This window comes from Etheostoma cragini, chromosome 13, assembly GCF_013103735.1.
Source record: "Etheostoma cragini isolate CJK2018 chromosome 13, CSU_Ecrag_1.0, whole genome shotgun sequence".
Taxonomy (NCBI): domain Eukaryota; kingdom Metazoa; phylum Chordata; class Actinopteri; order Perciformes; family Percidae; genus Etheostoma; species Etheostoma cragini.
In genome coordinates this window covers 15223855-15235214 of record NC_048419.1, presented here as the reverse complement: position 1 = coordinate 15235214, position 11360 = coordinate 15223855, and the positions used below count along the sequence as shown (strand labels likewise).

General features: G+C 40.4%; 2 protein-coding genes across 2 annotated transcripts; both read right to left on the bottom strand.

The window, feature by feature from the left end:
- Positions 1 to 3659: 3659 nt before the first annotated feature.
- LOC117955827 (olfactory receptor 1-like) lies at positions 3660 to 4740 on the bottom strand. The gene has a single exon (XM_034890548.1). The coding sequence runs from the start codon at positions 4723 to 4725 to the stop codon at positions 3757 to 3759; it is 969 nt and encodes a 322-aa protein (XP_034746439.1). The 5' UTR covers positions 4726 to 4740; the 3' UTR covers positions 3660 to 3756.
- Positions 4741 to 9868: 5128 nt separating this feature from the next.
- On the bottom strand, positions 9869 to 10849 carry LOC117955823 (olfactory receptor 1-like). The gene has a single exon (XM_034890545.1). The coding sequence runs from the start codon at positions 10847 to 10849 to the stop codon at positions 9869 to 9871; it is 981 nt and encodes a 326-aa protein (XP_034746436.1).
- Between the last annotated feature and the right edge of the window lie 511 nt (positions 10850 to 11360).

The window sequence follows — 11360 nt, the reverse complement described above, 5'->3', positions numbered from 1 at the left end:
TTTTACATTCTGCAAAAAAAAGCTCACAAATTAGCCTCTTGAGGAAATCAACCACCAAAATATACAGTAGGGCTGCAACTAATGTTTTTTTCTTTATCAATTTATCTTTCCGTTCATTTGTTCAACAAATGAATTGAATGTTTCTTCTACAAGATGTGAGAAAACAAGTAATCATTTTCACAAATAAGATCAATAAAATGCACACACCTCAGGCTGGAAACTACAAATGCGAGGCATTTATATTTTAGAAATTACATAAAGCAATTGATATGTAGTTTTCTGTCACTCAAACAATTATCTGTTTGAGAAGGTGCGGGCCTTCAATTAGTGACTAGATCATTTAGTTGTGCAAATAATTCCAAGACCATGGAGCAAAGTAAGAAAAGGCTTTTTTCCCCAACTCAGTAAAAAAACCTTGGAACCTGGTAAGAGCGCCACCTGGTGGAACGGAGATGAAACCGCATGGAATTCTGCTTGAGGAGATTACATAAATATGCCGGCAGTTTACCCAACATGGCCTTGTACAGAAAAATATAAAAATGAAGTTGTCTACGTAGACTTAGTGACGGGCAGCCTACCAGTTTATACAGCCTACAATGATTACGGGAGTAAGAGTTAGTTAAAGAGCGCAGAGCACCAAAGTACACAGAACCTAAAAGGTGGAGAGTACTAGAGGCAGCATGCATGTAGACAACATCACTATAGTCCAAAACACTTAAAAAAGTAGCATCCACAAGTGTTTTTCTGGCTGACATGTTGAAACAAGATTTATTTCTAAAATAAAACCCCAGTCTTAGATTCAGCTTTTTTACAAGCTTTTCACCATGAACTTTAAAAAAAAAGTTTGTTGACCTCGACCTTGATATAAACGCGTTTTATAAATTCTAGTGATCTCAAAAGTATCTAAGGACTAAGGATAATCTTTCAGAAGAAGAAGAAACAACATTAAAAAAATAAAAGGAGGAAGTGGATCATATGTATATTGAAATGGCTAATGGGTCATTTGTAAGGTCTTGAGCAAAATGGTTGGAACAAAGGGAAACATCTAAATGTGAAATTTTATATCTGTATTAGACTGAAGAGGAAAAAAATGTTTGATATACCTGTTAAAAAATGTATAAAATATTTAAGTATTCATATCTGCGAGGACTATATGGAACGACAACATCTTAATTTTTCATCGAAATTAAAGAAGACTAAAACAATATTGAACTTGTGGCTTCAAAGAGACATTTCTATTCTCTTTCAATGTCCATGATTCAACTTGGAAAGACATAAATACCATGTTTACAAATTTCATATGGAAGAACAGACACCACCATTTAAAAAAAAAAGTAGTGCTCTATGGATCTAAAGATGAAGGTAGATTTTAATTGTTGGACTTTTGGACTTGAACTACACCTTCAAGGTGAAATGATTCAAGGAATGTTTAAGAGCACCAGAGTCTTTGTGGTACTTTATTCCCAATAACGTATTTAATTATATAGGGGGTCTTACATTTTTGCTAAATTGCAACTACAATATTACAAGATTGCCTTTAAAACTATCTCATTTTATCAACAAGCTCTATTGGCATGGAAGTTGTGTCATTCTCATAACTTTTCGCCACACAAAGCTATCTTGTGGAATAATGAATGTATTACTAAGAGGAACAAGTTACTGTATTTGCAGAAATGGATTGATAGAGGTATTATTTTTGTAAAGGATCTTTTTGATTGTAATAGCCAATTATTAAACTATGAATCATTTCTCACAGAGAAGGCATTCAGAATGACTTTCAAAGAATATAACTCAGTCTTCAAATCTATCCATAATGGCATATAGAAGTTAATGAAATGTTATAAAAAACAAAATGGAGTTCGTGATTTTAATTTTACTCTTCATATAAACTGTATGAATATTATGAGCAGGAATTGTAATAATAAGAACATCAGAAAATGCTTCCTAACTACCACCTCGTAGGACATTTTTCTGGAATTCTCACTATAATGACATTTACTGGCATAAGGCGTGGCTTGTTTCTTTTAGATATTGTATTTTGAATAAAGTGAGGCAATTACATTTGAAAATTTTGCATAAAATATACCCTACAAATTTGTTGATCTCAAAATTCATGCCAGTTGTCAAGTATTGTAGTTTTTGTAAGTCCGAACAAGAATCGTTAATCCATCTCTTTTATAGTTGTTCATTCTATATTACATTTTGGAAAAGTTTGGGAAATGATATTATTTCTAAAACAACACATACAATCACTTTGGAAGTGAAACACATATTACATTGTTTGAATGTAAAGGCAGAAATTTATATATTATTGTTAATCTTTTTATTTTATAAGTTTTCCAATTCAAAATCCTGTTGTAATCTCTTCCAAATTGAAGTTGAGACTTATTTTGAGTCTCTTAGTTCAATAACAAATAAAAAAGCTACAGTTATTTTAGATATTTGCTTTAATCTATTTAATTAAGAACCTTTGTTGTCACAATCTATACATTTTTGCAAATCTGTCACATTCTTATTTCCTTTTTCTTTTTTTTATTATGACTACGGTGTCTATTTCATGCTGTTATTTATATATATATTTTTTGGTTGATATTGTTACTTGATTTTTTTTTAAGTTGTAATTTTCTTCATAAAATCCCCTTTTTTGTTCTGTGGTGTCTGACTGTTTGTATTGTTATTTGATAATTAAAAATAAAAACGCTCAGCTATTACCAAAAAGTTCTTCTGATAGCCTTCCCTGGTTGTCATTGGTTCACTGTCTATGGTTCAACTACATACTGTACTTGCGGCGCTCGTTGAGCCTCGGGGCCGGTTTGGAGAGCAGCAACTTTTCTCAGCAACTTTCTGAAACAGTTTTGTCTCGTCGCAAATCTTTGGTCTGACATTGAATTGGGCTGTATGAAACCAGGTACATGACATTTTGGTTATATGGGAGTGCTCAATGATAGATTTTACATAGAACTTCCTGTTTTCTTTTTTTTCTTTCAATAAGTTAATATCCAGGCTCTCCTGTTTCACTTTCATGATCCGTGACTGATGCACCACCCCCCGCCCCCTTGGCCCCCCACACACATGATTTGACGATCAGTCATCAATAGTCAAGACTTAAAAATAAGGATTTGACTATGAAAATTAGTCAGTGAAACCCACAAAAACAATGACAATGACTCTTTGGTCACAATAAATAGTTTATTCACTGTTTTTTTATGTTCATAACTATATATAGTATATATAATTTGTATATGTTTTGATTTTTTGCAATGGCATAATTACACAAAACCTTGTTATTATTACATTGTTTCACAAAATGAAACCTGGGTTGGCTGTTGTAGTTAACAGTATTGGCCACATTTTCAGTTGAATTTTAAGATTCAAATTGTAATGCACATACCACAAAATTTCTTTCATAAAATAAATTCTACGTATAAATAACTTTTATGTTAGATCCATCACAACACAAAAGCAGTAGAAGAAAAAAAATTATTTCATATGCTCATTATGCTGTTAAAAAATACCATTCATTTGGCATGTTGGGCTTCTACTTATTGGGGGAGGAAAATTATAGTTTACATTATAGTTTACATTGTTTGATTTTATTACTTTGTTACAGAAGATCTATTTGATTTATGGACTTGTAGATTCATACATAATGTAATGTAACAAACATTTGTGTAATGTTAAAAAGGATAATTTACAGGAAAATAAAACACCAAAATACATGGTGTATAGCATAGACAAATGGTCACATATCCTTAATCATTGTATGGTTACTTTGGATTTCCCTCTGATTTTTAATAACCTTTTCACAGATTCTTTGATTTCTTGTGTCTGCAGAACATAAATGATTGGGTTCAGCATGGGAGGAAAGACGGAGGTCAGAGACAAGTTTATGATCCTGGCATTTGGATGTATTTTTTCCATCAGGGTAGATGCTATTAACAATGGGATGAAATATATTGCTACCAATGAGAGATGACCTACGCACGTTTTAAAGGCTTTGATTCCTTCTCGTAGTGTGGCCACTTTAGCCAAAGTACAGCCAATACATAGGTAAGTTAAAAGGACAAAAATTAATGGAAGCCAAAAAATAAGAGCAGTATACAAAGTGCCAAGAACATAATTTGGGAAATTGTCGTTGCATGCAAGCCTGTATATCCGAGCATGGTCACAGAAATAGCTGTTAATAACGACAGAATCACAGAAGGAAAGTCTTGTAAGAAGGCCAACAGCAAGGAAATCAGCAATTATAATAAAGACCCAGAATGAGGCAATCAACGACAGCATAAACCTGTGAGTCACCTTCACTTGATAGTGCAGTGGGAAGATGATAGCTATCAGTCTGTCATAGGCGAGTGCAACAAGATTATATGACTGCATAGAAAGGAAGGTGTAGCAGAAAAAAAAGAATGCCAAGCAGTCGCTGTAGGAGATGTATGGGTGATCCAACAGAAAGATGTCAAGAAGCTTTGGCACCAGAGCAGAACTACCACACAGGTCCACAAATGCCAAATTAAAAACAGCAACATATTTTGGAGTTCTCAGATTATGATCCAAGTATATTACAGCCATTACAACTGTGTTTCCCAGCACTGAAACAATAAAAACAAAAAACAGAAAGACATAGTAATGGTTAATATTTGGCAAGCCAGATAAACCACGTATTATAAAATATGCAGGACGCACAAAAGTGATGTTTTTCCCAAGAGCTGAGTTGAATAACTCCATTAAAAAAAGAAAATTACACAAATACGCAGTGATTTACGTATAGAAGTGTCCTTTTCTGTACTTCAGCATCCGCACTGTGTTGTTTTATGTATGAGCTGCTCTCTCTCTTTCTGGTGACAGAGCTCTGTCAAGCTTTAACTGTTTTGACTACTAAGAGAGGCAGACCTCCGCCTTTCTGTCAAATAAGATCAATGTCTATTCCCCTGTGTCTTTTCTATGAGAGCCACTCATTACCAGACAAACCCATTTCAATGAATCTAACTGACTCACATTTACTTAGCACAAATTTAAAGAGCACTTACAGTATAACATATTTCATATATAATATAGTATTTCAGTGAGCAACCTTATAAATACTTTTTTGTTTAAAGGGACTTTATCAATATATTTATAACAGTATGTTTTAAATGACAATGTGAAAGGAGCCGCTTATAATGATGAACATATAGATAATTATCACCCAAATCTACAGCTCCAGTGCTGGACACTCGTTAAGGAACTGTCAAATAAGACTGGACTACAGTTTTGATCACTGATATCCTTAAATGAGAGACTGAACAAAAATCACATCTAGCAATTTTATTTTGGAGACTGCTAGGTGCACCCTGGAGTAGCTTGGAGGTCAAAATTTGCTTGGATTTGTTTTGTTTTTTAAGCAAAAACTGCTTTTTGTTTTGAACATACATAGTTTACTGGCCAGTGGCACAATTTACATTTTCTAAATGTTCTACAATTCAACCATTGCTTAAAAAAAACAAACAAAAAAAAACATGCTAGCTCTTGATCTATATGATTAAAAAAATTGTTGTAAAGTTAGTTTCTAGCTACGGTTTTGCAAGAAAAAAACATTCATTGGATTAGCCTGTGATTGCTACAAATGAGAGTGGTGTATATGAGAGATTTCAGTCAAGTTCTAAGGCCCATCCCATCAATAACCTTCTTTTATCAGCTAATAACGTGAACCTTTCCATTCTGGTTTGCCTCTTATTTGAAAACAGAATTTGACACACTTCAGAGCTAACCTGAGCATTGGCTGGCTGTAACTGGAAAAGATTGCTACTCATGTAATTTATACCTCTCACATAACTTTCACTACAGGTCATGGTAACTCTAGCTCCTCTATGTTGGGTCTCACAGGGTTGTGATTTTAAATGAATAAAATAAACACTGGTCAGTCTCTGTTGTCTTACTAGAAAGTACATAATTAAAGATTTGGCCAAGGTTGCTTTGCTCCTCTTGAGTTATATAAAAGACGGTAGCAGTTATTCAGCGATTTACAGTTACAAGTTCAGTCATTTTCTACTACAATCTTGTTATTGATATGCTGCCTGTTTCACATCTTTAATCACATTATATTATACCTGTATACATATAACACAACTGACACAAACCGCAACAAAAATGTTTAATATAAGACTGGTCTCTTTAAAACACAAATTCAAGCATTCATCGCCACAGAAGCAATTGTTTTTTAGCTGCTTTACAATAAAAGTTCCCCTTCGAGACCAGTGGGCCGGAGGTTTGACTCCCGGACTACGGATCGTCGGTGGGTTCTTCCTGGCGGCCCGCTTTAGGGGCTCTTCCGTGATTGGCACGTCGCACCGGCCACCAGCCCCGATGGGAGAAGGGGACCGTGGAGCTCGTTCCCCCGCCGGCCAGCGGGCCCGGTTTCTACACCTGGTACTTCCTGGTTCCCAAGAAGGACGGAGGCCTGCGCCCTATTCTGGATCTGCGTGTGTCATGTCCGGTCCGAGGACTGGTTTGTCACCGTGGATCTTAGGGCCGCTTACTTCCACATCTCCATTCGTCCTTCCCACAGGAAGTTCCTGAGGTTCGCATTTGGGGGCGTGGCGTACCAATATAGGGTTCTTCCCTTCGGCCTGGCACTCTCCCCTTGCACTTTCACCAAGTGTATGGATGCGGCGCTGGCCCCTCTTAGGCTCCAGGGCATCCAGGTCCTGAATTACATCAACAACTGGCTCATCCTGGCTCATCCCGGGAGTTGGCTGTTCAGCATCGAGATGTCGTCCTCGCTCATCTTCTTCGCTTGGGGCTGAGGCTCAACGAGGGAAAGAGTGTGCTGGCACCCGCCCGGAGGACTGTGTTCTTAGGGGTGGTGTGAGACTCGTTGACGATGCTAGCATGTCTGTCTCCGACATGTGTTAAGTCCGTTCTGGCCACGGTGAAGAGTGTCAGGCTGGGCCGAACCATCACTGTGAAACACTTCCAGAGGGTGTTAGGCCTCATGGTGGCTGCTTCCAGCGTGATACCTTTTGGTCTTCTGCACATGAGAGCCCTGCAGTGGTGGACCCGCGCTGGGGGCGCCCTGTCGCCATCTGACCGTTTCAACGGACGCTTCCCTCACCGGGTGGGGCGCAGTCATGGACGACCGTTCTGCATGGGGTGTTTGGCAGGAGCATCACTCGTCACGGCACATCAATTGCCTCGAGATGATGGCCGTGTTCCGGGCTCTGAGGAGCTTCCTGCCAGCTCTCCTGGGTCACCACGTGCTTGTCAGGTCCGACAATACGGCGGAGGTGGCCTATCTGAATCACCAGGGGGGTCTGCGCTCGCGCCCTTTCTGCAGACTGGCACATCAGATCTCCTGTAGTCCCAGCGGAGACTTCTCTCTCTGAGGGTGATGTTTATCCCTAGGCTTCAGAATCAGGGTGCAGACCTGCTGTCGAGACAGGGGCTGAGGCGCGGGGAATGGCGGCTCCACCCCAAGGTGGTTGAGTCCTTGTGCGGAAGGTTCGGACCTAGAGACGTGGACTTGTTTGCGTCTTGGGAGGCTACGCACTGTCCTCTATGGTTCTCCCTGACGCCCTCGGCCCCGCTGGGGCTGGACGCCATGGTGCGGGAGTGTCCGAGGCTGCGTCTGTACGCTTTTCCCCCAGTCGCTCTGCTCCCGGGGATTCTGGAGAGGGTCCATCAGGAGGGCATCCGCTTGCTTCTTGTAGCGCCTGGGACAGCAGGCCTGCTTGTGTGGGGGGCCGGTTCTTCACCATTGCCCCGCCCTGTGGCGGCTGTGGGTCTGGCCCTTGAGGGGGCCCAGTACCTAGAGGCGGGTCGAGACTCTCCTTAGCTCCAGGGCCCCGTTTACACGGAGAATGTATGGCCTGAAGTGGAACGTCTTCTCTGCCTGATGCGGAGGACGCATGCTGGACCCAGTTAACTGGTGGTTCAGGTGCTGGAGTTTCTGCAGGACCGCTTCCTGTGGGCCTTTCCCCATCCCCCCTCAACGTTTACGTGGCAGCCATTTTGGCTTTCCACGCCCCTTTGAGGGATGGGTCTCTGGGGAGGCTTCCCCTGGTCATACGGTTCCTCCGTGGGACCCAGAGGATGAGTCCTGCGACTCGCCCTAGGATTCCCACCTGGGATCTGGCGGTGGTTCTCGAAGCCTTGGCTGAGGCCCCCTTCGAACCCATGGAGTTGGCTGAGGCCAAGTACCTGACCCTCAAGATGGCTTTCCTCCTTGCTATCACCTCTATGAAGAGGGTTGGGGACCTCCAGGCTCTTTCGGTTCCTCCCCGATGCTTGGAGTTTGCCCCGGGTAACGTGAGGTGTCATCCTGCACCCCATTTCGGGCTACATTCCCAAGGTGCAGTCCACTGTCGCGGGGCCCATGGTACTGGAGGCGTTTCATCCTCCACCTCATGTGACAGCGGAGGACGGGAGGCTCCATTGCTCTGCCTTGTCAGAGCACTGAATGTCTTCACTCTGAGGTCCTCCCGGTGGCGGAAGAAGGACCAGTTGCTGATGTGTTTCCGGTCCCCCACGGCTGGGTTTCCCGCTTCCAAACATACTATCAGCAACTGGATCATTCAGACTATCTCCCTGGCCTATCAGGTGCGCGGTTTGCCCTTACGTATGGCTGTATGGGCTCACTCCACGAGAGGCATGGCAGCCTCTACGGCTCTCCTCTCTGGAGCATCTCTCCAGGGGGTTTGTGATGCGGCTGGCTGGGCCACTCCTCACACCTTCTTCAGGTTCTATAGTCTGGACCTTCCCTCCGCACTCGGCACCCGGTTGCTCTCCTCCTAGTCGTGCCCACAGGTTGCTTGCACGCTAGGGCAGGCGGGGTTTTGGCGCGGGTTAATGGGTATCTCGTTTCCATAGTGTCGTAACTGACGCAGTTCGAGTTCCCCTTGAAGGGGAACGTCTCGGGTTACGTATGTAACCCTTGTTCCCCAAGATAGGGGAACGAGACACTGCGTTGGTTCACCGCCCCTCGCTCCGCCTGGAGTGCCTTGCTTCATAGAAAGAGCTAATGATCTATGTGCCGGCGTGTTTATATGCCCCTACTGTTGTGCCGTCACATGCTACAGCTCTCACTAGGACCAAAAGGATTGGAGTAGTTTTCATTCGCATTCAGCCCTGTCATGCCTAAAGGTGTTCCCTTAGTGTTGTAACCGACGCAGTGTCTCGTTCCCCTATCTCGGGGAACAAGGGTTACATACGTAACCCAAGATGTTTTTCAGGGAAAGTTGGGATGTCCCTGAATGACCAGAGAGGTTTATTGGGTGCTGAGTTAGTAAACACAGTTAATTAATTCAGGGAAAAAGCACACAAGAAAACAAGATGGGTCTCATTCCTTTTTCAATCACATATCCACGAACATAAAGAAGCAAAATATTACAACATTCAATTGCAATACATATTTATTAATAATAATAATAATAATAATAATAATCATAATACATTTTAGGAATAAAATGTGGTTTCATTTTAGATTTTGCACCAAGAGATGAAACTGAAAACTACGATATATACAGTACATATACAACAGACTCCATCAAGACTATGCAGCAACAAACTTTGATCACAAGAACTTTATTCCACAAGCATTTATGCATAAATTAAACTAGTTGGCAGAAAACCCTTAGTGTAGGTGTGTCATACTGTAGACAGGTGTTATTACTGTATTATGTTATTTAAAAAAAAGTTACTTCATGTCAAGCTTAATTATTGTAATGTTAATTTATGAAATAAATTAATTTAATACTAATAATTGTGGGATGTCAAAAAAAAGGATATAGTATGTATAATATTTGTTGCTTCTTCGAATTGTATCAATAAGTTTTACTTTAAAGGTCATAATGTCCTAAACACAAAGCCTAAAATAGATACACAAATGGTCACTTTAGGATTCATTTCTTTTTACCATAATATGGGATTTCTTTCTCATTTTTAATATTTTTTTAACAGATTGTTTGATTTCTTCCGTCTGCAGAACATAAATGATTGGGTTCAGCATGGGAGGAAAGACGGAGGTCAGAGACAAGTTTATGATCCTGGCATTTGGATCAATTTTTGAACTCATAGTAAATGTGATTATTATTGGGAGAAAATAAATTGTCACTAATGAAAGATGAGCTGTGCAGGTTTTAAATGCCTTTACTCTTTCCTGAACTGTGGCCACTTTAGACAATGCGTAGCCAATATATGAATAACTAAACAAGATAAATGTCAGTGGGAGCCAAAGAATAAAAACCGGTAACAACACACTAATGACAGAGTTGGGAGTTGTGTCATTGCAGGCCAACCTGAATATCTGGCCATGGTCGCAAAAATAGCTTTTAATAACCACAGAACTACAGAAGGAAAGTCGTGTAAGAAGGCCAGTTGCAATAAGTACAACAATAATTACAAAGACCCAGAATGAAGCAATCAACGACAGCATAAACCTGTGGGTCACCTTCACTTGATAGTGCAGGGGGAAGATGATAGCTATCAGTCTGTCATAGGAGAGTGCAACCAGATTAAATGACTGCATAGAAAGGCAGGTGTAGCAGAAAAAAAAGAATGCCAAGCAGTCGTTGTAGGAGATGTATGGATGATCCAACAGAAAGATGTCAAGAAGCTTTGGCACCAGAGCAGAACTACCACACAAGTCCACAAAAGCTAAATTAAAAACAGCAACATATTTTGGAGTTCTCAGATTATGATCCAAGTATATTACAGCCATTACAACTGTGTTTCCCAGCACTGAAACAATATAAACAAACAAAAAAAGGACATAGACATACTTAATATATGGAATGCCAATAAATCCACTTATCACAAAGTATGAAGGACGCACAAAAGTGTTGTTGTTTCCAAAAGCGAGGTTGAAAAAGCCCATAGTAGAAAAAATGTCAAATTTATATTCTGTGTTTAATGTAGAGAACAGTACTCCACGTTGGCACTGTGTTGTTATGTAGACAGAGGTAAGCTCTTCTTTCTAGCTCTCTTTCTGATGATGAAGCTCTGACAAGCTTTAACTGTTCTGGCAGTCGATCTGTGTTTGTGTCAAATAAAGTCAAGGTCTGATCCATTGAGACTCTTGTATGTAGGCGTAAAAAAAAATGTTTAATCCATAGAGACAGAGCGTATTAAAGTCTTGCCCACACATGAAGAAAACAATTGCGATCTACCTTGACTTTGTATGTGTGGGAAGGTGCCTCCTTATCAATTCCGTCTAACAAACAACAGAAAAATGGCTAAAAGCTGCAGTGTGGTTGAATGTATTAACAGCAGGGTAAAGAACAATACCACCATTTTCATAAACTGCCAAACTAAAAAACTGAGGTTTTAGGAAGAAAGAAATTAAATACATGCAATACAATTTGAGCAGCAGGATGAGGCCGTGACAT

What these genes read in the sequence shown, in the direction of transcription:
- LOC117955823 (XM_034890545.1), bottom strand. Translation starts at nt 10,849, where the DNA reads ATGGGCTTTTTCAACCTCGCTTTTGGAAACAACAACACTTTTGTGCGT.
- LOC117955827 (XM_034890548.1), bottom strand. Translation starts at nt 4,725, where the DNA reads ATGGAGTTATTCAACTCAGCTCTTGGGAAAAACATCACTTTTGTGCGT.